General features: G+C 53.2%; 1 protein-coding gene across 4 annotated transcripts in view; it reads right to left on the reverse strand.

The window, feature by feature from the left end:
- Window positions 1-25,341, reverse strand: part of SSH1 (slingshot protein phosphatase 1) — a 34,841-nt gene extending 9,500 nt beyond the window's left edge. The window contains exons 1-9 of one of the 4 annotated variants that reach the window (XM_071572177.1): window positions 25,214-25,341; window positions 20,022-20,062; window positions 7,475-7,578; window positions 6,030-6,094; window positions 5,192-5,313; window positions 3,370-3,438; window positions 2,917-2,982; window positions 1,465-1,659; window positions 939-1,032 (exon numbers count right to left, since the gene is read on the reverse strand). In XM_071572177.1, coding sequence (XP_071428278.1) covers window positions 939-1,032; window positions 1,465-1,659; window positions 2,917-2,982; window positions 3,370-3,438; window positions 5,192-5,313; window positions 6,030-6,094; window positions 7,475-7,578; window positions 20,022-20,062; window positions 25,214-25,279 — 822 coding nt within the window. In that variant the 5' untranslated portion in view covers window positions 25,280-25,341. Of the gene's footprint in view, window positions 1-938; window positions 1,033-1,464; window positions 1,660-2,916; window positions 2,983-3,369; window positions 3,439-5,191; window positions 5,314-6,029; window positions 6,095-7,474; window positions 7,579-10,163; window positions 10,350-20,021; window positions 20,164-25,213 lie in introns of those variants that run through there. The other 3 variants (XM_071572175.1, XM_071572174.1, XM_071572176.1) reach the window with 3 other exon arrangements.
- Between the last annotated feature and the right edge of the window lie 300 nt (window positions 25,342-25,641).

A 25,641-nucleotide genomic window follows, 5' to 3' on the forward strand; every position in this document is an offset into this window, starting at 1 on the left:
CTGGGCAACCTGTGCCAGGGCCTGTTCATCCTCACAGGGAACAATTCCTTCCCAATATCCCCTCCAATCCTACCCTCTGGTTGTTTAAAACCACTGCCCTTTGTTCTGACATCCTAAGCTCCCAAACTGAAGAGCTGTAAAATAGTTTCAGATAATATCAGCAAACAAAAAATGTATTTTGGGGTACCTTAAAAATAATAAACTGAGAGATAAAAAACAAGACCTTGGAGAGCAGTGAACAAAAAAAAAATGTGAGACCCATTAGAAGCAAGGAGTGAAAATGGCAGCAGAGGGGGATTTTCAGTATTCTCCCACTTCAAAACGGGCCATAACATCCTGTCCCTGCCCTCACCTCCTGGCAGGGGCAATCCAAACCTGCACAGCTTGTTGGACCCACCATGGCCAGAACCAAAGCAGCCTGTGTGCACAGGAGAGAGGAACATGTGCACAGACAGACGAGCTCTCAGCTTCCTCCTACCACTTGCATCTTAATAACCTCCCTCAAAACACAGAAACTCAACCCAAAGAGAGCTATTTCCACTCTGAGTGTCTGCACTGCAGGTGGATGTATCTCACCAGCCTGTGGGATGGATCCAAACTAACTTTAGCTTTGACTTGTGATTTTCCATCTATAAACTCACAGTAAAATGCTGTCTGCAAGGCCCTCTGACATTTGTTCAGGAAAAAAAGGAAATAAAACCTTAACACTTGACTTGAAAGTCACATGGTTGTTACTAAAATCCCAAAAGACATGTTCTGCTGCTGGTATTACCCTGATTTCTCAGGAAAGAGGTGCAGGAAAGCCAGAGCAGAGCTTTTATGGAACAGTTGGAATGCACATTCCAAAGTCAGTGACACTCAGGGATACGGTGCCTCCTCAGCACTCTCTGGAAAGGGAGTCTGGCAGGAAGAGGAAGAGTAAGAATTCTCACATTTACCTCCTTAGAAGTCACATTTTCCAGGTCTTTGCTTGTCATGATGCTCCGGAGTTTGGCCTTGATGAGCCGTTCTGTTCGTTCCCTCTCCGTGGGCCTGGAAAGAAACAGGGATGGGAGAGGAAGCTCCAGGCTGGGGGCAAACACACAGAGCTGCCTGGGCTGGGGGCAAACACACAGAGCTGCCTGGGCTGGGGGCAAACACACAGAGCTGCCTGGGCTGGGGGCAAACACACAGAGCTGCCTGGGCTGGGGGCAAACACACAGAGCTGCCTGGGCTGGGGGCAAACACACAGAGCTGCCTGGGCTGGGGGCAAACACACAGAGCTGCCTGGGCTGGGGGCAAACACACAGAGCTGCCTGCACAGCACTGGGGGGAAGGCTTGCAGGCAAGGCAGCTTGGAGGAGAATGGAAAAAAAAAACATTTGAAGGCTTTCATGAAGAGCACATAAAGCAGGTGAGGGAGAAGAGGGTGAGGGGGATTTCTCTTGAGAGCCAAGACCTTTCCCAGGCAAACCCAGCACTGACTTGTCGACGAAGAGGGCCGGGGAGTCGGGGCGGGGGGACTCCAGGTCCTGCATGGCGTTCCACTCGTTGATGCAGCTCTGCTCAGAGCTGATGCAGCTCTCGTAGTAGGTGGCCCACACCAAGGCCAACCCTCCCGGGAAGTAGTTGTACCTCCTGGCAACCTCACAGGCCTTGTGGAGGATCTGTAAAGCAGACCTGCAGGTTGGGAGAAGAAATTGGTGCAGCTGTGAGCAGCAGGGACTGGCAGAGCAGGATCAGAGAGATTTTCTCGGAGAAAAAAATGATTTTTAGCAATATTTGCTGCAGTTTGCTCTCTGAGAACAGCAGATTTATGGAGCTCAAAGAGGGCACAAACTGCACCTTGGAGGCTCCTCACAGCAGGGCCAAGGCAGAGGCTGAAATCTTTTCCTGATTAACAGGGGATGAGGAGACAAGTCCCTCTGGGATCTAATCATCATCCAGCTTGTACAGCCAAAGGAAAATAAAGAACAGGGACAACTTTCAAACCAGCTCCAGCAAGGAGCCTGATACATATTTACCAGCATTCCTGGCCCCTGACAGGCTCCAGGGACAGGCCCAGATTGGGTCATTTGTTTTTGTACATTCTACCATTACTTTTTCCTTCTTTCCCTCCTCAATTTGTTCTTTCCTTAAGGCTCTGTAGTTGTTGTACTGAACATATCAACCCTCCCAAGGTTGCCAACAGGAAAGGCCAAGTGCAGAAAAAGGCAGTAGGAGTTTTACTTGTTTCTATACCAAACCATCCCAGTATGGCATCCTTCTCCATCTCTCCTCCCTGTCAGAGCCTGCAGGGACAGGGATCTCTCCAGGCTCCAAGGGGAGTCAGAACACTGCCCAGGCCCAGGGAGATGCAGCTCCAGGCAGGGCTGGGCAGCCTCTCCAGGGAGGAATTTGCTGGCACAGCCACTGCTGACTCAGCCACCTCTGCTTCAGGGCTTTGGAATCCCTGCACAGGGGAGGGGTGACAGGAGCTGAAAGGTGAACAGGCCCCTGGAGAGGCAGGAACCCCAGGAATGAGGCAAGGCCCAGGGAATGCCACAGTCTGGCAGTGGGTCCTGAGCCTCCTCCACCAGATGGGGAGAGAAACAAGCAGAGGGAGGAAATTCTGGGTTTGCAGCTTGATGAATTCAAGTTCGTCTTTCATATTTACTCATCTCCCTGGTGCCAGTTCCCTCTCTGAAGGGCACAGAGCTGCTCTGAACTGGAGCAGCAGGTCAGGATTGCCACAGTCCCTTTATGGCCCTGCTGGCACAGGGAAGCAGATCCCTGTTGGTATCAGCAGATACCAGCCATGGTGAGCTCTAAATGCAGTTGGGAGTTTAGTTTGAGTTGATGGCAGAGAGGAGTCCTTGTGCCCCTCAGCCCCCTGCTGTGTCCCCAGCCCCTCAGCCCCTTGTGCCCCCTGTGCCCCCAGCCCCTCAGCACACGTACCACATGGCCTGCACTGACACAGGCTTGAAGATGTGCATCCTCCCTGCTGTGCTCACACTGAAGCCGCTGCAGGGAGAGGGAAATGGGTCACAAACCTCTGCCCTCTGCACCACAGGCTGCTCCCCACAACTGGGACACCCACAGCCCAAGGGAACCAGGGATGGGACTTCCTAATACCCTCCCAAGTCAGGACAGCAGGAGGGCACCCTTCCCATTGGAGGCTGCCAGGAATGGGAGCTGCACCCCTGGGGTGGGGTTTTGGAGCATTCCTGGGGCACCACAAGTGTGAGGGCACCCAGCAGTGTGAGGGCAGAAAGACTAAAGCTCACAGTCTGAATAATGGACTGAATCCAAAGTGGGGACTGCCTTTGCAAGGGGACAGGGAATCTCTCCTAGAGCAGCCCGCAAGCAGGGAAGGACATTCCCATTGATCCTGTTAATGTGGTTTCTTACCCATCCCCATCAAGATGGATTTTGGTGTCACTCCACAGGCGAAGAACCATTCCTATGGTGCAGCTTTTACTGGAAGAGAGATGGTTGTACAGGACGTTAGATATAGGCCATGATGTGGTCACACCAACAGCCTAAATTATTAATACTCTTTAATTTTTAACATCCTCAAGCCTTGCTCTAGTAATCCCTGGTAATATTTTAGGATATCAAACAAGGCAGCTGCCCACCCTCTGCAAAGGGCACCCCGGGGGCCTGTCAGGTTCCAGTTGTGTTCCCTCCCTCTGGCTGGCAGAACAGATAAAAAGGGATTTTAGGGGTTTATCTGACCCAAAAAAACACCTTCAGTTCAGAGACAAAATTTAGCAACAAAACCCTACTCTAATGGGGAACAGGAACTTCCAAGTAGTAAACAATTAAGCTACTGAGATATTCAGGTTTTTAAGGAAATTTGGATGCACACAGCAACAGAAATCAGGTTTGGTTTGTTCTTTTCCTTTTTTTTTTAAGCCTTCAGCCACTTTCTCCAATGGATTTGACAGACCAGTCTGAGCACACACACGGACAACGTGCACTTTAGAGCTTTGCAAGGTAAAAAGAATTTTCTTAAACACATGTAAAAGGAACAAACCCCACAAAAGCACCTGCCTGGTCAAGCTGTCAGTTGGCAGAATGCTCAGAGCTCAGCAGTGGCACCTCATCCCCAACACAGAGAGCCATGGAGTCCCTCAACAAAGTCACCACTGCGAAATAACCTCTTTATGCACAGAACTTAATTAACAAAAACTTTGGGTGCTGGGGAGCCACTCACTGAAATGGCAGCTGGGATGGACTTGTCACAACTCTTCCATCTTCCCTCTTGTCCCACATCAGTAATCACCAGGAGCAAAGTATTGCAAGGCTGTTTAAGACTGGGGATGACAGTGCCAACCTGCACTGCTGTGACACTCCAAGGGAATGTCACATGGGAATTCCCTCCACAACACAACGGGAATTTCAGAGCAGAATAGGTGGCAGCATCAAAGCAATGACAATAATCTCATGAGGAAGGCACAGCCAGGAGCTTCCCCACAGATGTCTCTGCTGTGCAAAGCTTCCCCTTTCCAGTGGAAACCACAACTAAGGTTTTCCAAAATTAAACCAAACTCACCCTGGCTGCAGCAGCACGACCTGGCAGCCTGTTCAGTCATGGGGGAGCAGACACAGCAGCCTGGCAGCTCTGACTCCTGAGCCCAGCCCTGCCAAAGCAGCCCCAGCTCCCCGAGCCAAGAGCTCCTCTGTCTTGGTTTACTCACCCAGGACTGGGATAATCTGAGAGGGGCTGCGATAACAAAACACTCCTCTGGCTTTGCCAAATTCTGTGTGCTCTTATCAGGCAGACAACAGGAACAGCTCGTTACTGACATTTGTTTGTTGGTTTTGGAGCTACCTCTGCAGTATTGTTTTTTGACATCATTTGGCAACTAAGCTACTCCCCCAAACCAGCTCCATTGCATCATTCCATCAACAGACTTGAGTCTGGTGGGGAGAGCAAGTTCCAGCTTTGCAAAGTGTCTGCAAGAGCATCTGTAGGGAGCAGGCAGCAAACTGCCACTGGTGAGGGGGATGCCACAGCCCTACAGCTGGACTCTACATGAGTGCTTTGATTCCAAGGGGACTGAAAGCTTTCTGGAATGAAAAATGGAATAAAAATGCAGGAAACCCAACATGTGTCCTTCCTGTTGCTTGGATTTGCAGATACACACAGACCAGCTGCTCAGGGGCAGAGTGCCGTGGGCAGGCTCTGCAGGGAGCCCAGCCTGCCTCATCTCCAGGGCTGCCATACCTCTCCTTGCTGGAGAAGTCCACGCCCAGCAGGATGTTCTCCTCGGTGTCCTGGCGCCCACTGCTGTACACGACCACCATGTAGCGCACCCGGTCCGTCCACACACTCTCCAGACGCACGGCCTGTGAACAGGGAGTGGCCTGCTAATGACCCTCAGCTAATTAACACTCCCTGCTGCTGCCCAGCACTGTGTAAGGCATGGCTGTGCCCCACAGCTTTATTTAGCTGCACCAGGAGACACAGCAAGGCTTGTTGCCAGTTTGAGGCAGCGTCAAAGGGGGAGATCAGCTGGGACCACCTGCTCCAGTTTGGGGAAATGCTGCAAAATGTAACCCAAAGGTTTGTCTAAAGAGTTTCAGTCAGGAAGTGTGAAAACATTGGTCATGCACTCAACTGGGACAGGCAGGCTCAGAGGACTGTGCCTCTCTCAAGCCTTCATTGAAATATGTCAGTGCAGAAAGGAGAACTGACATCGACTGCAGTGACTTTTACAGCAGGGACTTTTATCTGCAGATTTCTTTAAAAGAAAGCCCAGCTCATTTGATGCAATTACAAGGCTGTGTTAAAAGTGTCCATGAGCATCAGCAAGCTCCTGTGTCTTCTCTTGTGTTAGTGTTTGGCAAAATAAATCTGACAAACAAATTTGAGACAGAGCAGTTCCCTGACCTGACTCATCACCTGCATGTAAAGACCAGGGTAAAAGGAGCGGGCAGGAAAACAGCACAGAGTTAAGGCAACTCTGACATCTAAGATCTGCCAATGCCTTTCCTGATCCTCTACAGGTTTGTTCCAAACACCTCCAGCACAAAAGAGAGCAGGAGAATGCACCTGTCCTTACCAGCTTGATCCTGTCCTCACAGCGAAGGAGGTTGATCATCACCTGGAGGTGCTGGGGCAAGTCACCTGCAGAGGAAGCATCAGAAAAGGGCTCTTGTTGCAATCAGAGTCTTGGACTTTGATAAAATTGGATGTTTCTAAATGAAAAACCACCACTTAAAGGAGGGTAATTAACTTTGCTGTCCCAGAGAACTCCCACAGCAGGGAGATTCCTGGCTGAGCACTCTGGCTGGGTGGGAACCCAACCAGTGGCCTGGCTGGGGTGAGGGAGCCTTTCCTTCTCCAAGTTCTGCTGATGAAACAAGTCCCTGCAGCTCTAGAGTGGTGGGTACTTCTGTCTGGGGAAAGCAAAGGAAGAAGGAAGCCACAGGAAAACAGACCAAGTTCCCATCTAATAACTCAGTCATGCCCTCACAACTTTCCATCCCAGACAAAATTCCTCCCGTAGGATGTTTGCTGGGTATATGGAATTGCTGACAGCTAAAGAAACCCAAAGCCAAATCTGGCACTGAAACACCCCCTTTGTGCCTGGAGTGTTTACTAAGCAGCAGCCACACAGTGCCACACTGTGCCTTTCCCACATGCTCCTGCTCTCCAAATGCCCCCAAGATTCTATTTCTTCTTGCCCAGTGACCACCTGTCCCAAAACTGTCCAAGACAGAAGGTATAAAATCACTGGGGAAGCAAAACCCACTTCCCTGCATGTCCTTATCTGCTTATCAGTCCTGGTGTCCACTCACTATACCCCTCCCTACCATTTCTTCCCACCAGTTTGGGACACTGGAGGAGGCTGGGGGCAGGACAGCCTGTTCTGGAACTAGGATAAACTCCTACAGGGCAGATTGTGGGGAGGAAACAGCAAAGGGGGTTTGCCTGAAAGCAAGAAAGGGATATGAGGAGCTATTCAGGTACCTAAATCCTGATCAAACATCCCTTTCCCTGACCAGTAACATCAAATAAAATCAGCAACAGGAGGTTTCAAAACAAAGTCCCAACCTTCAGGCTACTGGGAGAGCACTTGGAGAAATGTCCCTGCTGTGCTGAACCAGGACATCCATAAAACCCCAGAGTTACTGAGCCCTGTGACTCAGCACATCCACTTTTCCTCCCCACAGGCCAAGGGGAAGGCAAAGATCAAACCACCAGTGGCATTTCTTTATCTGTGACTGGGATAGCTGTTCCACACAGCCCTTTCCTGCCCAGAGAGAGCCAAGCAAAATGCCACGATTTGCACAAAGGATAAGTTCCCACTTCAGTCACAGTTCCAATATAGTGACAAATGTTTAAACCAAGACTCAGTAATCCCATGTTCAAACCCTGGGCTTGCTCAGCAGGTTGTACAAAGCCCACCAGGACAATGTGGGGAGTCACCCACCCACGTGTGCCATCAGCCTGAACATGTGGGTGGGAGGCACAGAGGCTCTCCAGAGGGATTTAACCCACTACCTGCATGTTTGTGAGGATGCTGGAGGCTTCGCTGGCCCTGGGAGCTGTTTCCTTGCTGCAGGAAAAGGGCTGCTCCTTTCACCATGAAAAAGCTCTCGCTGAGGCTGCAAAACAAACAACACAGGAGTGAACTGAGAGGAAACAGCAGCAGAGTGTGCACAGCTGGGCAAGAAAGGGCTTCCTCCACAAGAACATAGTAGGATTTTGCCACGAGAAGCTGTTCCCAGAGGCTGATCCTGCCACTTGCACCACATGGTTCCAGGATTATTCATGGATTATTCATGTGTCATTTTCCACCACTGTGTTACTACTTGGCCACTGCAGGAGATCCTTCCCTGGGCTGTCATGGGCTGGAAATGACTTTATCACTTGATTATTGAATTCTGCAACAGAGAAGCAGCAGAGGGTAGGACTTGTTACAGGCTCAGACCTGCAACAGGACTGAAGAGCAGGTTCCCAGTCCATCAGTTCCTGCTTATTTCAGTTCTTAGGATTTCTTTGGAATGCAAAAACAAGAACAAGAAACTGTGCAGAGCTGAAGAGGAAGGGAGGGAGGGCAGATGGAACCTGTACATCAGAAGGGAAGGGAAAGGGGAAAACAACTGACACAAGTTGTTTTGGCTTTGCCTGGAGCGTCCTGAGACAAGGCAGGACACAGGGTGGGCAAACACCTCAGCATTCCCAGAGGCCTGGAATGTACCAGGAGAAGGTGGAACAGCACCAGTGGGGAGAGCAGGCACCAGCACAGCCCAGTTCCACCTATACCAGCACTGGGGAAAGGGTCAGAAACAGCTGTGGCCATGAGCAGGGAAGCTGCAATTCCCACAGGGCTGAACATCCCATCTCCTGAGGTGCCCCTGAGCTGCCACAGGAATGGCTTACGCTGCATTTCCTCTGCTCCCAGCACAGCACAGGGGCTGTTTCTCCTCACAAAGCCCAGTTTTCTGCCACCCACACTCCCAACCACAGCTCACCACCAACTACTGCAGCTACTGAACAGAAATGCTCCATTGTGAGGCTGTGCTGCACAGGAGCTACTGCAGCAAATGATCCCACTGGGGTTACTGCTCCCAGCACTCCCCTGTCACACACCCAATCCCAGGTCTCTGCCTTGGGGCAGCAGAGAGCCCTCAGGGTCCCCATGCCCTGCTCTGCCTCAATGTTTTTGTGAGGACAGACATGAACTTCAGGGCTTTTCAGGTTTTCCCATCTCTAAGAACACAGCCCAGGCTCCCAGCCAAAGCTTTCTCTCTTTCCAACTGAATTTCAAGGTGCAAAATCCCCAGAAAAATCTGGATCAGGTTTAAATTTGAATTTTCAGCCACTTTTAAAAAGGAACTCAGATTTTTGCCTGAATCTCAGCTCCACAAGATCAATAAAATGCAGCAGAACCACCTCGAATTCCAGCAGGGTATTCCCCATTCCCACTCTCTGGGATCCCAGCACTCACCCCTCACCTCCCTAGCTGTGTCTGGCCAGGAGCCCTCGGGGTTTGCTGCTCTGCTCGGCCTGGCTCCTGCTGCCAGCGGGAATGTGGCTCATCCAGGAGCCAGCAGGAAGAGCCTTGTTTCCTCCTCACCCCAGAGCTCACAGGAAAGCGTTAAAAAAGGCCAGAAGTGAACAAAGGCAGCGACCCCAACACAATGTATGGAATATTCAGCTTCTCACACACACTCCAGCAAGAGGAAGGGAATGGTGAGAGAATGCACATGGAGATAATTCCTGGCATTCCCATCCAAGAATCTGGGAAAATGAAAAAGATATTCTTTTACCCCGAAGGATATTCTTTTATCCTTAATAAAATACTGGCTAGGATTTTTCTGGAAGGAAAAACCTTGGAAAAGACAGGGCTCCTTCCCAAAGTTCTCAGGAACTCCTGCTCTGATGGCTCATCTCCCTTCCGTTCTCCTCTCCCACATCAGGAAATCTGTTCCAGTAAAGCAGAATATTCCCAGTAGCAGGAAAAGGGAAAGCTGTGCTGCTGGAGCAGAAAGTGGTCACAGAAAAAGGAAAACCCACATGGCAAAGGTTTCATCCCTGCGGATTCCTCTGCTTGGAAGTGAACCGGGAAACAAAGCCAAGAGCCTGCCGAGAGGAGGATTCCTGTTTCAATTTCAATCCCTGTTCCCAACCCCAGACCTCCCAGACCCCCCAGCATTCCCAAGCTCCACACCAGCTCCCATTTCCACGGTCCCAGCACGGTGCCAGACACGGGTAACACACCCCAGCACCTCTGGGCACAAACTCCTCCTCGTTCATACCACACTGTAACAACAACGTTACCCACAGGTCCCTTATCTGCGCCCTGGGAACGCTCCCTGCTCTGTCACTTCACACAACTGCTCGAGCGAGAAGGGCAATGCACAATATCCCACCCTGGCTTTTAAATCCTGCAAGATTCAGTAAACAGCCACAACTCTGGGCTTTTGCAAAACACCCTCCTGAAGAACAGCCAAGCCCTGCCATCACCGAACACCCCCAGCCCTGCCCCGGAGATGCCCCGAAGCAGCACAGTCCGTGGCTCATACATACTAATCTGCGCTGGATTTCTTTGCACGGCAGCAGCATCGTGCTGGCCCCAGGGGCAGACAGAAGCCAGGGAACTCGAAAAGATTCATAACTCGCTATAAAACTCACATCCTTTTGCTTCTAAACCCGTAAAAGAAAAGAAGGCAAAGAAAAGGTCGACCGTATATTGTGTGCAGAGCAGAGAAATCGCGGCCGGTGATGCTTCCCGGGAACGGGATGGCTCTTGGAGAACACTGTGTCTTCCACTGATATCCTGCCTTGAAAAAGCACTTGTCCCAACACATCCTGATGAAAGAGGGCCATTCAAGAGGGGAAACAACCAGCTGAGGCTCGTCTAATCATTTCCCTCCTCCAGACTTGTTTGTTTGTTTGCTTTCCCCTCGTGCTCCGGAGGCTCCTCCAGCACCCACACAGCCCCTCGCGGTGGGAAGTCCGTATTCCCTGGGGCAGCACTGCAGGAAAAGCCTCCGATCAACTGCTGCCTGTTCATTCCTTTATGATTAAAGCACTGCAAGCCACCGCTGTAACACAGACACAGCAAACTAAAATGGCCCTTCCCTCACTGCACGGCTGCCACGCTGCACTGTCAGAGCATCTCCCGAGTTCCTGCTGAACAAGGAATTCTCTCAGGTGCCTGGTGTTTGTGTCTTAGGGCCTGGCTGGCACTGAATGCCCTGAAGATTTGTCCTTAAAGGCTCCAAGTCTTTCTCCAGGCACAAACTAACTCATGTTCCACCAGTCCCACCACGGGGAGAACCAGCTCTCTGTTCATTTTCCCCCAGTTTTCCCCATTTTGACTGGCACGCACCACAGAAACCACCCATTCCCTGGATGCCCTTCCAGGAATCCTGCCCAGCATGGCTACTCTACAAGGAGTCACTTCAGGCCCTCCAATAAATGCAGAGCCCACGAGTTTTGTGCACTCCAAGTCCCTGAAGCTCCAGTGAAGCTGCAGATCAGTCCTCCTTCCACTCCCTGAGCTCAGCTCACCACACACATGGAATTATCACCCCGAGGGAGGTACAAACCTCCACTTCAGCAGCTGGGCAATGCCAGGGGGAGGGTACAGCCCCAGCCCCAGCACCCAGGGGCTGGCAAGGAGAGGGTGCTCGTGGCCACAGCGCTGCTCAGAGTCGGCTCCAGCAGCTCTTGCTCCATCCGGAGGCTCAACTTGCAAAGGAAATATTTCTTCCCCTTTGGGAAAGCTCCAGAGGAGTGTGGCTGCAACACACATCAATCACATTTGAAGCTGCTGAAGAACACAATAGGCAGCACAAATTACCCCCCTCCAGGCTCCAGGAATAAGAAATCTGTTAAAAATGCTGGATTTTGGGAAAAGACAGCTCTGCTTTGTCATTGTGGCTCCAGCGTGTCCCAGAAGAATCCTGTCATGCCTTGTGTGCTGGAGTTCCATGTTTTATTGGGGAATAAGACATGATCAGCTTGCAGGACAGAAAACACTCTATTAATGCATCTTATGGCTCCAGAACATCTCAAAATAAATTTCTCCACTCAGAAGACAGGAGAGAGAAAACCACTTTTCCTGGGAAGTCCCAGCCAAGCCTGAGGTGAGTCAGCATGTCCTGCTGCTCTCCTGCAACTGGGTCCAGGGTTAAGAAAAAAACACCCCCAAACAAGAAAGGGAATATTCACTTCTCTCAGAACTGGTCACAACTTTACAAAGGCAAATGTGGTAATGCCTCCTGGTTCCTTGGGTTTTATGGCATCTTCTACTCAAAGCATTTCCACACTGATAAGGTGAGGGGAAAACAGGCACCACAGAACAAAACACACTTCCCTCTGCCACAGCCCTGTTGATAAGGAGGATGGGAACTGATTTTTTTCCCCTTTTCTTGTCCCATTTGCTGCTCAGCCTGGAACAAGCCTGGCCACCTCAAGGCAACTAAGCAAGGACACCAAACACAGCCCTGGAGAGGGCTGAGCCCCCTCAGATGCTCCCAACCTGGCCAGACCCTCAGTGTTCCAGAGGTGGGTTTCAGACTGGGCACTGCTGCAGGGAGCAGAGGGGACTGGGATCATCCCACAAACACAAAAAACAGCAACACAACCCAAGCTGGGAGCACATCAAACAGAAAGGAAGATACAGGGAGAGGAATAGCAGGAAGAGTTTGGAACAGCTGCACAGCTCCCGCTTCCCAAGGCAAGCCAACAATGGAAGCAGCCAGACTGCTGGCTGTGGCCTGATAGAGACACATCAGATAACACTTCCTGCCCAGCAGAGGGGCCTTGGAAGGGGCCTGAGCAGCACAAAGCAGCGCCAGGGACAAGGCAGCTCACAGCAGGGCCACAGCAGGGTAAGTGACACGCAGAGGAATCACCTTGAAAAACAGCTGGAGTATCTCCACAACCATCCCTGCTCAGCTCGACACGGAGCTGCTTCCATGGGGATGAGCAGCACCTGGAAAAGCCCAGTCCATACTCATACAATGGTGTTCTAGAACATGTTACTGCACATGTGTGGAATTTCTGATAAGCTGACACACTGACCTGGGATAGGACTGCAGGTGTCCAACACACCTGGGAAGGTCACAGAGCTGCTGGGATCACGTGGATTGAGATGCAACTTTGGGAAATGTTTGTCTTCTGAAACACTATTTCACTATCAAAAACGTGAGGCAGGAAAGCTCCTTCCATCCCCATGACTTCAAGTGCCAAAGTCATCAGTCCCAGATTTCCTGAGCTGGACAAGCCACCTCAGAAGAAACCCAAAACATGATCTGCAGGTCTGATGTTCACAAGGAGAACATCTCCCCTTCCTTGGACACAGCCAGGGCACCACCATGGCATGGCAAAGAGCTGCCTGTCAGGGGGTCAGGCAGCAGCCCCGTCTGAGGGAGGGCCTTGTAATCCTCCCTACCGGGACAAACACCTTCCCATCGATTTTCAAGGAAGGAGATGGTCAGGCAGGCAGGAAAGCCCATCACTTTTCGCTGTTCTCAGCAGTGCAGGGACCAGAGGGGGGTCTGAGCACACACTGCTGGCTCAGAGGCTGGGCCACATCCTGGCACAGGAATGCCGAGAGAGGCTGGAGACACTGCAGGCCATTCACACACACACACACTCTGCTCTGGCACACAGGGGGAAAGGGGAAAATGAAATCCATCCTGAAGCCCACAGAAACCAACAGCCCAACACAGATGGACTCCTGCTGATGTGCCTCCAGCTGCTCCTGGGATGCACCAGGATGGAGCAGCAACTGGCACATCTCTGCATGGAGCCAAACTGAGTGAGTGCCCCGCACTGCGGGTACCCCACGCCCCGGGCTGTGCCTGCAGGCAACGCTGGAACAGCTGGAATAAACCCCCCAGGAGAAAGGCAGGGAGAGGGAAGCAAACAAACCAGCAGGGTCATCCCCGTTTCCAGCAAACTTGTGCAGGGTAAGTTATCAGAACTGCTCCCAAACGGTCAAGAATGAGAGAATTCTAGGAATCCCTAGTACTTGGATGGGGAAAAGCCAAATAAAATAAGAGACTGTTTCACAAGCAAAAAAGAAATCCTTTTTGCTCATCCCATTAATCGCAGGGTTCAAAAAGGCACAAGGCTGATCTGGCACCACCCAGTGATGTGATGGGCTTGGAACATCCCAGGAGCATTTCTGACATTCCCAGTGAAATACCACGTCATTTTTGTGACAGCCACTGTCCTGGAAGGCCAGACCAGATCGTTTCCCTCCAAGAGCTGCTGGCAAGAAACCTCCTTTCCCTCTTAGGAGTATTAACCCTACGGAGCCCCACAGCTCCATGTCCCCAGCGTGCACCAGGACTGTCCCCATCCCATTGTGCCAGCCCAGGGCCACCCACCCTGCAGGGAGGCTGAGCAGTGCTGCTCCAAACGGCCCCAGGAGCAGCTCACACTTGCCTGGACACATGGATTCAAAGGATAAGGCTTGGGAAAGCAGCACAGAGGAAGAGCAAGAGGCACATACAGAGGTCCCAGCATCAGCAACAACATGGACCTCTGCACACAGCCTGGGCTGTGCAGCATCCTGGTGGTCTGAGGGAAGGCAGTTATTCCCAAAACACTGGCTCCCTTCTTCCCTCACACCAAAAGACACCCTCTGTTCTCCTATGGTCACTCTTTTGGATGTTGCCATTGCCATGAACTGCCAGAGCTGTCCCATGACCTCAGGCAGGGAGCAGAGAGCCACCAAGCCCTGGAGCTGTCCCAGAGCCATGGCCAGGCTGGCAGAGAGGTGGGATGATGTCCCAGGAAGCACAGCAGTGTCCTGGAGCAGGAACCCATCCTGCCCCTGCCCTCCTCTCCCCGGTGAAGCTGAGGCACAGCCTGATCCCACCCTCCTGCATCCCTCCTGTGAGCTCACTGTTTTCATCCTCCCAACTATTCCCTTAAGTCACTCCATGTCACCAACTCAGCAGTGACAGCCCAGGGAAACAAGTGGGAACTCTCCAGCGGCGCCACTGGCAAACCAAAGGAAGGTGTGAAGGATTCCAAGCAGGACAGTGGCATGGGAAGCAGGGCTGAGAGCCCTGGTGGCACAGCAACCCCAGCCCAGCCCAGCTGCAGGGTGAGCAGGACTCCAAAAAAGGCAGCGCAGACCAGCCAGGACTCGACACACGGGTAATGCAGGAAAATAAACTAAACTGAGCCCAGATGGATCATGTGGGGTAAAAGCAGAGGGAGAAAAGTTCAGGCTCAACCCTGACACCTCCTCAAGTGTTTAACGAGACCACAGCCTGCATGCACAGCCCCCCAGGGGAATGCACCCAGCACCCCAAAAATCGGGAGACTGCCAGGCAGGGGCACAGCTTAGGGTGGAAAAGCGGCGGTAAAAACCTCAGGATCATCCTTCTTTTCCAGGCACTCCAAACCCATCTTTTACAAGGAGAATAGTGTTGCAGAGGGAAGCAGAGAGCTGGAATCCCAAAGGTTTTGCAGGGCTGGGAGGGAGATGCCCAGCCAGGGCAGTGCTCTCTCCTGGGATATGAGTGTTGGATGTGGTTGGAATGACCATTTGGATGGCAGTCAGGGCAAACAAAGAGCCTGGCAGCTTTCTGGGAAACCTGAAAGGCACATTCTGTCCCATTCCCTGCATTTCTGGCTGATTTGGTCCCTGATGAGAAGCCCCAGAGGTTTCCTGCCCAGCAGTTCTTACAGCAGGATTTCTTCAGGAAACTACAATCTTCAGAGAGGGAAGTTCTGCAGAAGAGAGTTCTGGTCCCAGATAAACCTGAACAACTGAGGGATGCAACGTGCAGCCTCATCCATTCGAATCTGGGCTTATTATTGGGTTGTTTTCCTTCTTGATTTGTGCAGTGGTGAAGCAATTCTGCATCAGGGATTTAAATGCTGCAAAGGGATGTGTAAATGTTTGGGAAATAAACTCAGCACTCTTGGGAAACAAACTCAACACTTTTCATTAGAAGGAAAGCCTGGCCTAGAAAGGTGTTCTGTCCATTGCACACTCTCCAAAAACATCTTAGCACCATGTGCCAGGCAGACCCACGGCTCTGGTTTGTATGAGAAACCCCTGACTCACAGATCTTGGCAGACGATTATCAAAGATTAAGATATTTCAAATCAAGAGGCATTTGGAACCAAAATATTGTTCTGACCCAGCTCTAACACCTAAATAAACAGTGACCACACTGACCTCTTACAGAAACAAATGCTCAGTGCACAGCCAGCACCTCTGATACCAGGGCCAGTTGGGCTGGGGTTTGCCAAACTGCTGAGGTTTCGTGGAATGAAAAAGAAGAGAAAACAACAACTCCAAAAGGGTCTGATCATCACATCTTCAACCTGGCAGCTCTCCTGCTGCTCCTCTACCTGCATCCAAGTAAACTCCTGGTGTTGCTCAACTTCAAGTCAGCAACAGTTTCCTGGAAAGGCCAGATCTTAACTCAGTGTCAAGTAAGTGCATTTCCTTGGCTCCGCAGCCTTTGCTGTCCCCACACACCCCCCATGAAATGGCACGGCCCAATTCCAGCCCTGCCGGCTGCCAGGGCCACCCCCCAGGGCCGGGGCGCTCGGAGGGCCGGCAGCCCGCGGATCTGCTCCCATTGTGGGCAGCACGCTAAGGCAGGATGCGGCGGCCGCGCCAGGATGTGATTCAGCGTCCTGTTTGGAACAGTTCAGGAACTCAGTAACTTCTGCCCCAAGAAGTGCCACCGGCCCACCGGGACACACTGCTCTGCACAGGGCTTGGCCAGGTGGCAGGAGCTGCTGTGCCCACTAACAAACCCTCCCAGCAGTGAGGCCCCTGCTCCAGGGAGCCCCCAGCCCCTTCCCGGCCTCCCCACACTGCAGGACAGGCCCTTCTCTCCCTGCTGCCTCCAGCAAAATGTGCTCCTAAATCCACAAAAATGTTAAGGATTGAGGTGTTAATAAATAATTTCTGGTGCATTAAAGTATAATAGACATAAAATATACATTAACCATTTATAATATATACATATATGATATACACTGTAATGGCATCCTCTGGTGTGTGCCAGAGGGATGATCATGGAATAATTTAGTTTGGAAAACACCTCTGAGTCCCAGTGTAGCCTCAGCACTGCCAAGGCCACCACTAACCCATGTCCCCAAGTCCCACATCTACATGTCTGTTAAACCTCTCCAGGGGTGGTGACTCCAGCACTGCCCTGGGCAGCTGTGCCAGGGCTGGACAACCCCTTCCATGAAGGAATTTTCCCTAACATCCACCCTAAACCTGCTGATGCTCTGCAAACAGTTTGTCTGCAGCAATGACTCCTCCTGTTGATCACTGATCTGCAAATGTACACGAGCTCAACCCTGAAAACCTTTACCTCCCACAGCTGCTCTTGCCAACTCCTAAAATTTGGTTTAGTGGTGCCAAACAAAAACAATTCTTTCCATAACCATCTTCAGGCTTGATCAGAGGCTGGAGATAACTAAATTCCAGGCCCTTCTGCAGCACTTCAACCTCTCTCTCCCTGCAGAGGGTGCCTGAAAACACTCACCAGGACCTACATTCAGGCTGTGACTGTAAAGCCAACAGTGACAAAGATTACAGAACAACTGGCTAAACAAACTTATTTATGTTTGTAATTAAAAGCAGTGATTATCTCGCTGTGTTTGCCAACCACATCTGAGCAACAGCCAACACTCACAAGCAACTGGGTTTGTGCAGTGTCTGCTCCGAGTTGGTGCTGGCCCAGGGGAGACTCCACTGGAGCACATGGAAAAGCAGCACAGGGAAAACTGCACATTCCCCCTGCCAGAGAGGAGCTTGGCTCTGCTCTGCCTCCCCTGTGCTCCACACCATCTCCTCTGAGGCTGCTCAGAGCCAGAGCAGCGGGATGTGGTGCTGCTGTACAGGCACTGCACTCACAGGGCTTGCAGGAACTCGGCCCACCCTGATCTGGGACAACTCGGGGTTGGGCTTAACTCCAGATTAACAAACCCTCCCACGGGCTCAGCCTAACCCTGAGTGCAGTGTATGAAGATCTAGGGGAGCTGTGGGTGCACTGCATCATTAGGGGAAAAGGGATCCCACTGATGGACAGCCAGGAAGGGCTGTTTGAGCAGACACAGACCTGCACTGAGCCTGACTGGGCTGTCGGGTCTCACTCTGGGCTGTTGGGTCTCACTCTGGGCTCTCACTGTTTCTTCTGCTGTGAATCTTTGCTCTGGGGAGCAGCAGACTCCTGGCTGTCTGCTGGGGACAGTGTGGGTGGTACCTGGCAGAGGTTTCCACAAAACTTTTGGAAACAGAGAAAAAGAAGACTTAAAAGCAGCTTAATTCTAAGAAAATGCAACAACAACTTTGAAAGCAAAGCCAAACCCAGAACATGTTCCCTCAGTCTGTGTTAGGGTGGAAGCTGTTCCAGGGAGAACATGGAAGGGAAAGCATTTTGGAGTGACAGAAACCATAAGAGCAGCAAGATGTGGCTGGGTACACAGCCATGATACAGCTCCATTCCACCAAGAGAACAATCAGCTGGCTCATGGAACCAGATCCAACCATGCAATCTCAGTAAAAATCTTGAAATATTTTGGAATGCATGAAAATAACTTGTTGACCAGGCAGATGAGTACAGGATGTCATAATTGTGCAATAGCACGGCTACCCTGTATAGATGAAACACAGCCTGAGCTGGCAGCACGATGGGATGTGATTCCAACAATCCTTCCTCTTCCTAACCCTTGGGATCCCTGAGGTCTGCAGAGCCAGGAGCTGCTGACCCTGTGCTCAGGGCACGTGTGACAAAGCCCAGCTGTCACCTCTGTCTGCACCGCGGCTGGGGCAGGATTTAAAGACTCACAAACACCATCACAGCCTGTTCCTGTGGGATGTTTGCAGAGAAGCAGCACAATGAAGTTGAACAATTCTGCCACCCCATGGGCACCAGGCAGAGTCTCAGCACACGGATCTGGAACAGCTGCCAGTGGGAAGGGGACAGGATTGACCCACCACACTCTGAGGAGCTTCATTCAGCACCTGTGTTGTGTCTACACATTTTCTCCAGCCCTTGGCAGTGTTTCCTCCCAAGGACAGCAAAGGCTCTGCACCAGAGCCATGTGATTCTCGAACTCTGTCTGGCTATTTAATTACCAGATTGTTATCCTGACAATCGTAGACGGAAGAGCAGCCTCAGGAGACTGAAGGACAGAGGAAGCTCATGGGATCTCAGTGTCCAACAGCAGGGCTGCAGCAGCTTTCAGCAGCCAGCAGAAAAGCAGCAGCCTTAAGCCTGGTCTAAGTACATTACACTCCCCATGGCTGGCTCTGGTCAGTAGTGTGTGCAAAGAAGTCAGACAGGCCAAAGGTGGCCACAAATCTAAGGATCTCCCAAAGATCCATCTGGACATTGAGCACATTTGTAATGAAGAGGGATAAAGCTGCATTTCCTCTTTCAGCACAGAACTGCATATCCCATAAAAGAGGCTGTGGTCCTGCTTGGTTACGTGTCACTGTTTAATACAACGTGGGAAAAAGCACAAGAGTTAGGGCTGTGTGGCAGTTTGGGCCTTCAGCAGATTCCTGCAGGAGCCCTGCACTGTGCAAGGAGCAAACCCAGGAATCCTGAATTTTGTTTTAACCTACACAAATTCTCCACGAAATCAGCTCCCGAATGGCACTACAGATGGCCATGAAATACCTGGAACACCCAGGGGAGCACACAGAGCCAGCCCCAGCCCATGTGTGTTCATGCAGGACAGCCTTCCAGGCTTCCCAGGTGGGCTACAGACACAGAAACCACCCCAGAACACAGAAGCAAAGAAGTCTGACTCTCCTACTCTGTCAAGGAGCAGCTCTGCTTTTCTGCCCTCTGATTCACTTGCAGGGCCAAGACAGTCCAAGCAGCAGCACGAGTTGCTTTGCTTTTATCTGAAACCAGGATAATTAAAGCAGGAAGGAGTGACAAGGAGGAGAGAACTGAACCACTGTCTGCCTGTACACTTCTCTTCCAGGCTGTGGTTTACAGGTTAGAGGGTAAGAGCTGTCTGAAAGAGCTGGGCTTAGAGTGAAAGACCCACAGAATTACTCAGAGCCCCATTAGCCAGAGCTTTGTGTTATCACTTGGGATCTGCACAGTGTCAGCGAGAGGGGCCTTCCTTCTCTCCTGCAGGATCTCTCAGTCCTTTCCTCCCCTTGCACGATGAAAGTGGCTCCACACAACCCCAGGGAGTCCAATTCCCAATGGTTAATGCCCAGGAATGAGCAGAGCTCTCCCCTCCTCAGCCTGGAGCCTCAGGGAGCAGCAGCACAGCCAGAGATGCTGCGATAACAGTTCAGTGCTGCGGCCAGAGCTGACGAGCAATTTTCCAGTGTCCTCCCACCAGGAAAAAAAGGATCACAAACCTTCTTTTATGCTTTCAGTTCCTTAAATGCTCATCTCTGAACTGATAAGGGAGAGAGTCCCCAGGTCTCAGCTCTCAGCAGACTATGCCATCCCTCCAGACAAGGCACAGGCTCGAGGTTGGGATCTCTTCGGGATCAGGACTTGGATACACGGCAGACAATTAACGACACTGGGAACAATGTCTAGAGCCCAAAAACTCCACTTACCTCACGTTTAATTTACGCTCTTCATCACTGCCAACCTCCAGCTGAGGGGGGAAAAGAAGGATACAGAGAAAGTTACATATCAGTTGTTTCCACGTTACAACTGCAAAAAAAATCCCCACACTTTTAAAACCCATCACTGCAACAACAGAGTGTGGGTGGCACTTTCTGCGGGGTTTTTCTTCCCAGTGCCAGGGATAAATGAAACTCCCTAGTCATGCCACCAGCACCCGGTGCCGGGTGACAAAGGGGCTCAGGGGATTTGAAAGCTATTAGGTCCTAATCCTGCAAGCTGGGCCTGGAGCACAGATCGGTTTGAAGATCGGCAAGTGCGACGTCAGCGGAGCGCACACCGCGCTGGCACTGCGGGCACACGTGAGGGCAGAGCAGGAGGGCAGGGCTGGGCATACAGGGCTGGGCATACAGGGCTGGGCACACAGGGATGGCACCGCGGGCACATGTGAGGGCAGAGCAGGAGGGCAGGGCTGGGCACACAGGGCTGGGCACCGGAGGCACACGTGAGGGCAGGGCTGGGCTGGGCACACAGGGCTGGGCACACAGGGCACATGTGAGGGCAGAGCAGGAGGGCAGGGCTGGGCACACAGGGCTGGCACCATGGGCACACGTGAGGGCAGGGCTGGGCTGGGCACACAGGGCAGGGCACACAAGGCTGGGCTGGGCATGGCGAGCACTGCGGGTCGGGCCGAGCAGGGACAGCACAAGGACACCCAGGCACTCAGCAATAGGACAAGGGGGCACGGGCTCAAGCTCTGTCAGGGGAAATTGAAGTTGGAGAGCAGAAAAAAATTCTTTGCAGAGAGAGTGCTCAGGCATTGGAATGGGCTGCCCAGAGAGGGGGTGGATTCCCCATCCCTGGAGGTTTTTAAACTGAGCTTGGCTGTGGCACTGAGTGTCATGATCTGGTAAAGGGACTGGAGTTGGACCAAGGGTTGGACTTGATGACCTCGGAGGTCTTTTCCAACCCAATCCATTCTATGACACTATGACACAGCCCAAAGTGTCCTGCTGGGCCAGGCCCAGCCCCAGCACCTGCCTCCCAGCCTGGCACTGCTCGCACTGGCAGCACAACGAGGCCACCTCCACCTGGACACTGGCAGGTGTGCCCCAAGGAGGACAATGCCCATCTCACTGCCCAGACACTGACAAGCCCTGTGCCTGCTCCCTGCTGAGGGACACACTGCTTCGGTGGCAGCCGGGGGTTAAAATTGGGACCTTTTCTCCAGGCACTGGTGGGAAGTGCCCCAGAAGCCAATCTGGCTCCTCGGGTGACATTAGTGGCCCTGACACTTCATTTCCTCTCCTCAGAGCAGAGCTGGGACTCCAGCCTGCCTCCAGAAACAAGCACTGTCACACAGTCCTGCCCTCAGCCACCCCTTCAACTTTCCAGCAGCTTCTGGACAAAATTCCTTATTAAAGGGAAATAGAGTTGGGGCTAATTGCATGCAGAGCTGATAAAAAAAAACAGGCTTGAAAATAATTCTCCTCATCTGGTCCTGTGTGAGCAGACAGAGCAGAAAGGCCAGAAACATCCCCTTGGAGGGCAGGGTTGTGCTGGGCAGGTGGTTTGGGCCCAAAAAGCACAGCAGGGACTTTGCAGATGGTCCTGCAACAGGAAAACCTTTACACTGACAACACACCAGATCCTGACACAGTTGGAGGGACACAAGCCTTGAAGGAATCAGTGCTGACACTCAGGGAGCATCCTGGTATTTACTAAAACATTGCTCAGCACCCACATCAACCAAGGGTCACCATAAGGGTTATTTGTCACCAGGTGCTTTTGTACAAGTTAAAAATAATAGTTAAAAATACAAGTTGTATTTAACTTGTACAAGTTAAAAATAGTTCCATTTAAAACATCCAGGCTTGGTGTTTTGTGTGTGTGGAGGACCTGGACAGCTCCCCACTCCCCAGGTGAGGATCTGGGAGGCTGGAGTGCCCAGGAGCTGCTGCACCACTGACAATCCGTGAGAACAAGCAAAACCAGGGGGAAAAACCCCTCCAGATGCAGCAGCAGGGGCCGGATGCTGGAAATATGGCCCTTTGGAGGAAGGGAGATGCACAAGGCCCATCCCAACTGACCCAGGCAGGATGAGGAGCATACCATGGCTATTTTTAGTCTGTTTACAGTGAGCAGTGGCAGTGCAAGAGCCAGGCTCTGCAGACAGAGCCTCGGAGCACCCTGAGTCCCAGAGCTCCCACTGGCAGATCCCCCAGCCCTGGGAAGGTCCAGCAGGTTTGTGGCCTTTGCAGGGTCACCCTCCTGTTTGTTTGGATCTGTCACGTAGCAAACAGGGGGAGAAAAATCTCTTTTTTTCCTTTTTAAACAAACATGACTGAAGTCTTGGATGTTGTCAGCTGGGGCTTGACAGCAGGGCTGGGCCTGGAGCTGCTGTGGGCTCCAGGTCAAATGCTGTGGGCTCTCAAAGTCAAATTTCCCTGTATTTCCTATTAAAAAGCTGCAATAAAACCAAAGGCAGCAGCAAGGCTGCCACACCAAGCTCTCCTGCCTTGTCCTGCTCAGAGCATCCCCCCAGCAGGGAGGTTTTGGGGTGCACCACCCACCCTGCTGACACTGTGGCCCTGCAGCTGCTCCCACCGTGGCACAGATGGCAGGACAGACCCCCAGCAGCCTCAGGGACATCCCTGGACGTGGCAGGGAGTGGGAGGGGTGTGGAAGGAGCTGCAGCAGCACGGGAGAGCTGAACCCCTCTCTCCTCAGAGTTCACAGCCCACTGTGCTAGCACAGCCAGCTCTGCAGGCAGCAGCATCCATTTCATACATTCCTTGGGGCTCACCAGTGAGAAGAGGCCGCAGCAGCCCAGTCACAATTAGCAAAGATGTATGGTCATCATTTCCCATTAAAAATATCTTCTAGTAATTATTGAGTAGGCTAAAAGTCCCAAGGAGACCTGGCTTCCCGTGCAAGAAAGATCCTAAAAGAACAGGAGCACACTGGCAGTTTCTGATGGGATTTTCCTTTGAAATTAACTTTGCAAAAACAACACAGTGAATCTGGGAAAAGCTAATTTATAGTTTTATGGTATTTTATGCCAGAAGGGGCCATCCCAATAGGAGGGGATGCCCTTCTTCTGGGAGCCACCACAGCACACCTGAGCTGGGGCGCTGAGGGCAGAAATGCCCTGCCATGGACAACACCTGGGGCAGCATTTCTGGGAGGGAAAGGGAAAACTGCATGGAAAAAACAATCACCACCAGCAGCTCCTACACAAGCAACACCTAACACAGACTCCTCTCCCATTTGCACCAGTTAAATCCAGTCTAATTGCACTGCCTGCAACAGGGTTACAGCTCATTTTCATCTCCATAGATTGGGTGGCCACTGGGCCTTGTTTAAGGCTCTGTCTAAACCAGAACCCACCAAAATTCCTTCTGAGAACTCCTTGGAAAAGTACAAGTCCTGTCTCCAGGTTTCTCAATGACCACAGTGTGGCCCAAAGGAGGCTCCTGCAGTCAGGGACCCCCTGCAGCCCCCGGGGTGAGGGAGAACCTGGAGCCTTGTGGCACTGCCCCCTCTCACTCCCCCCTCGGCCCAGCTAATCGGGGGAGTCACAGGGACCTGACAGGTGACAAATAGGATTGTTTACCTGGCACGAGTGGGGACAGAGCAGAGCCAAGGGCAGTGAGCACCAAAGGAAAGATGTGTCAGGGAGAGGGATGCAGGGGTAGGATATGCAGAGAAAATCAGGCCTGTCTTTGAGGGTGACAAACCAGATGGATTAGGAGGAAAAAAGGGAAGGAGAAAGATCAGGGAGGCATTTCTGGGAAGCAGGAGAGGAGGGGCTGTGCAGCAGAGCTGGGACAGGCAGGATTTCATGCAGGACAGGCATGCACAGGGCATGGCACCAGAGGCACCAAGTTCAGTGGCAGCTACAGGGCCCTGGAGCAGCACAGCTGGAGCAGGGACAGGGCAGTGGCACAGCTGGAGCAGGGACGGGGCAGCAGCACAGCCAGATGGGGCAGCACACCTGGAGCAGGGATGGGGCAGCAGCACAGCCAGATGGGGCAGCACAGCTGGAGCAGGGATGGCGCAGCGGCACAGCTGAAGCAGGGACGGGGCAGCGGCACAGCTGGAACAGGGACGGGGCAGCGGCACAGTGGAGGCCGTGCCACAGCCAGGAGTGGCAGCAAACCAGGATGTCACACAGGTATAGGGCAGAGCAGGACAGGAGCTGCTCCCAGGGGATGGACCACAGCCACCACGGGAAGGGATGAGCTCCCTGAGGGGCAGGAGCTGCACAGGGACAGGGGGGAAAAGCAGAGCATCCCTGGGCAGGAGGTGGTGGCAGCTCTGGGATGTCAAGGAGGGAGAAGCTCTGGGGTCAGCAAGCACAGCTGCTCCATGGAGACAGGCCCAGCACGCCGCCCAGGGATTACCTGACAAGAGAGGGGTCAAACAGGCTGCCCCAGGGGTTAGGGAGCCCAAGCAGATGCTGGGTGAGGGCTGGAGCTGGGGACAGCCACGGGGGAACAGGGCTGTGTGTGGGTAAAGGGGGTGGTGGGACAGAGCCAGGCCTGGCTCAGCTTGGCAGCATCACAGGGGTGGGCTGCGCAGCTCTGGGGACTGGCAGGGGATGAACACGGGGGTAAGTGGCTCTGGGGGACCAGGGGGATGTAGGGCTGGGGGCTATGAGGGGAATGGAGCAAGGGACTGGGGAGGGCTGTGAGGGGCTGAGCTGGGACAAGGGGGCTGTAGGCAGTGAGGCCATGGGGTCTGCGAGTGGGGGAAGACATGGCAAGTGGCTGTGGGGGCCACGAGGGGGGTGGAACCAGGGGCTGGGGAGGGGAGAAGTGTGAGGGGCCAGGTGGTGAGGCTGGGGCCGGGAGGAGCCGCGGAACTGGGGCTGCGAGGACAGGGCCGGGGCCCGGGGAGGACGGGGGGCTGTGAGGGGCCTGAGCCTGTGGGGGGGATGGAACAGGGGCTGGAGAGGGGCTGGGAAAGGGCAGAGCCGCGAGGCCGGGCCAGGAGGGCTCCGGGGCTGTGAGGGGCCGGCACCGGGAGCCCTGCGGTGTGAGGGGCCGGGGGGCTGCGAGGGGCCCGTCCCTGCGCGGGGCCTCCCCGGCGCCTCCCGCTCCCCATGGCCGCCCGTGGGGCCCGCTCCGCTCCGCTCCGCCGCGCCCTCCCCGCCGCGCCCCGGCTCCTCCCGGCTCACCTCGCTCGTGCTGGCCGAGGAGGCAGCGCTGGGGGTCGGTGAGCGCTGCAGGGTGACCAGCGCCATGGCTGCGGCTGCGGCCCCGCCACCGGCCCGGCCTGGCCCGGCCCTGCTCCCCTCACGGCGGAGGGGCGGGGCCGCCGGAGGGGCGGGGCCTCGGGGAGGGGCGGGGCTTCCAGCTGCGGGCGGGGCTTCCAGCTGCGGGCGGGGCTTCCCGCTCTGCCCCTTCCCACCCCACATCCTGCTCCATCCCACCCCAAATCCTGCCCCATTCCCTCAAAATCCCACTCCATCCCAACCAAATCCTGCCCCATTCCCCCAAAATCCCACTCCATCCCACCCCAAAATCCCACCCCATCACCTCAAAATCCCACCCTATGCCCCCAAAATCCTGCCCCATCTCACACCAAATCCTGCCCCATCACCCC

Source organism: Pithys albifrons, chromosome 17 (genome assembly GCF_047495875.1).
Source record: "Pithys albifrons albifrons isolate INPA30051 chromosome 17, PitAlb_v1, whole genome shotgun sequence".
In the NCBI taxonomy this organism is placed as follows: Eukaryota; Metazoa; Chordata; class Aves; order Passeriformes; family Thamnophilidae; genus Pithys; species Pithys albifrons.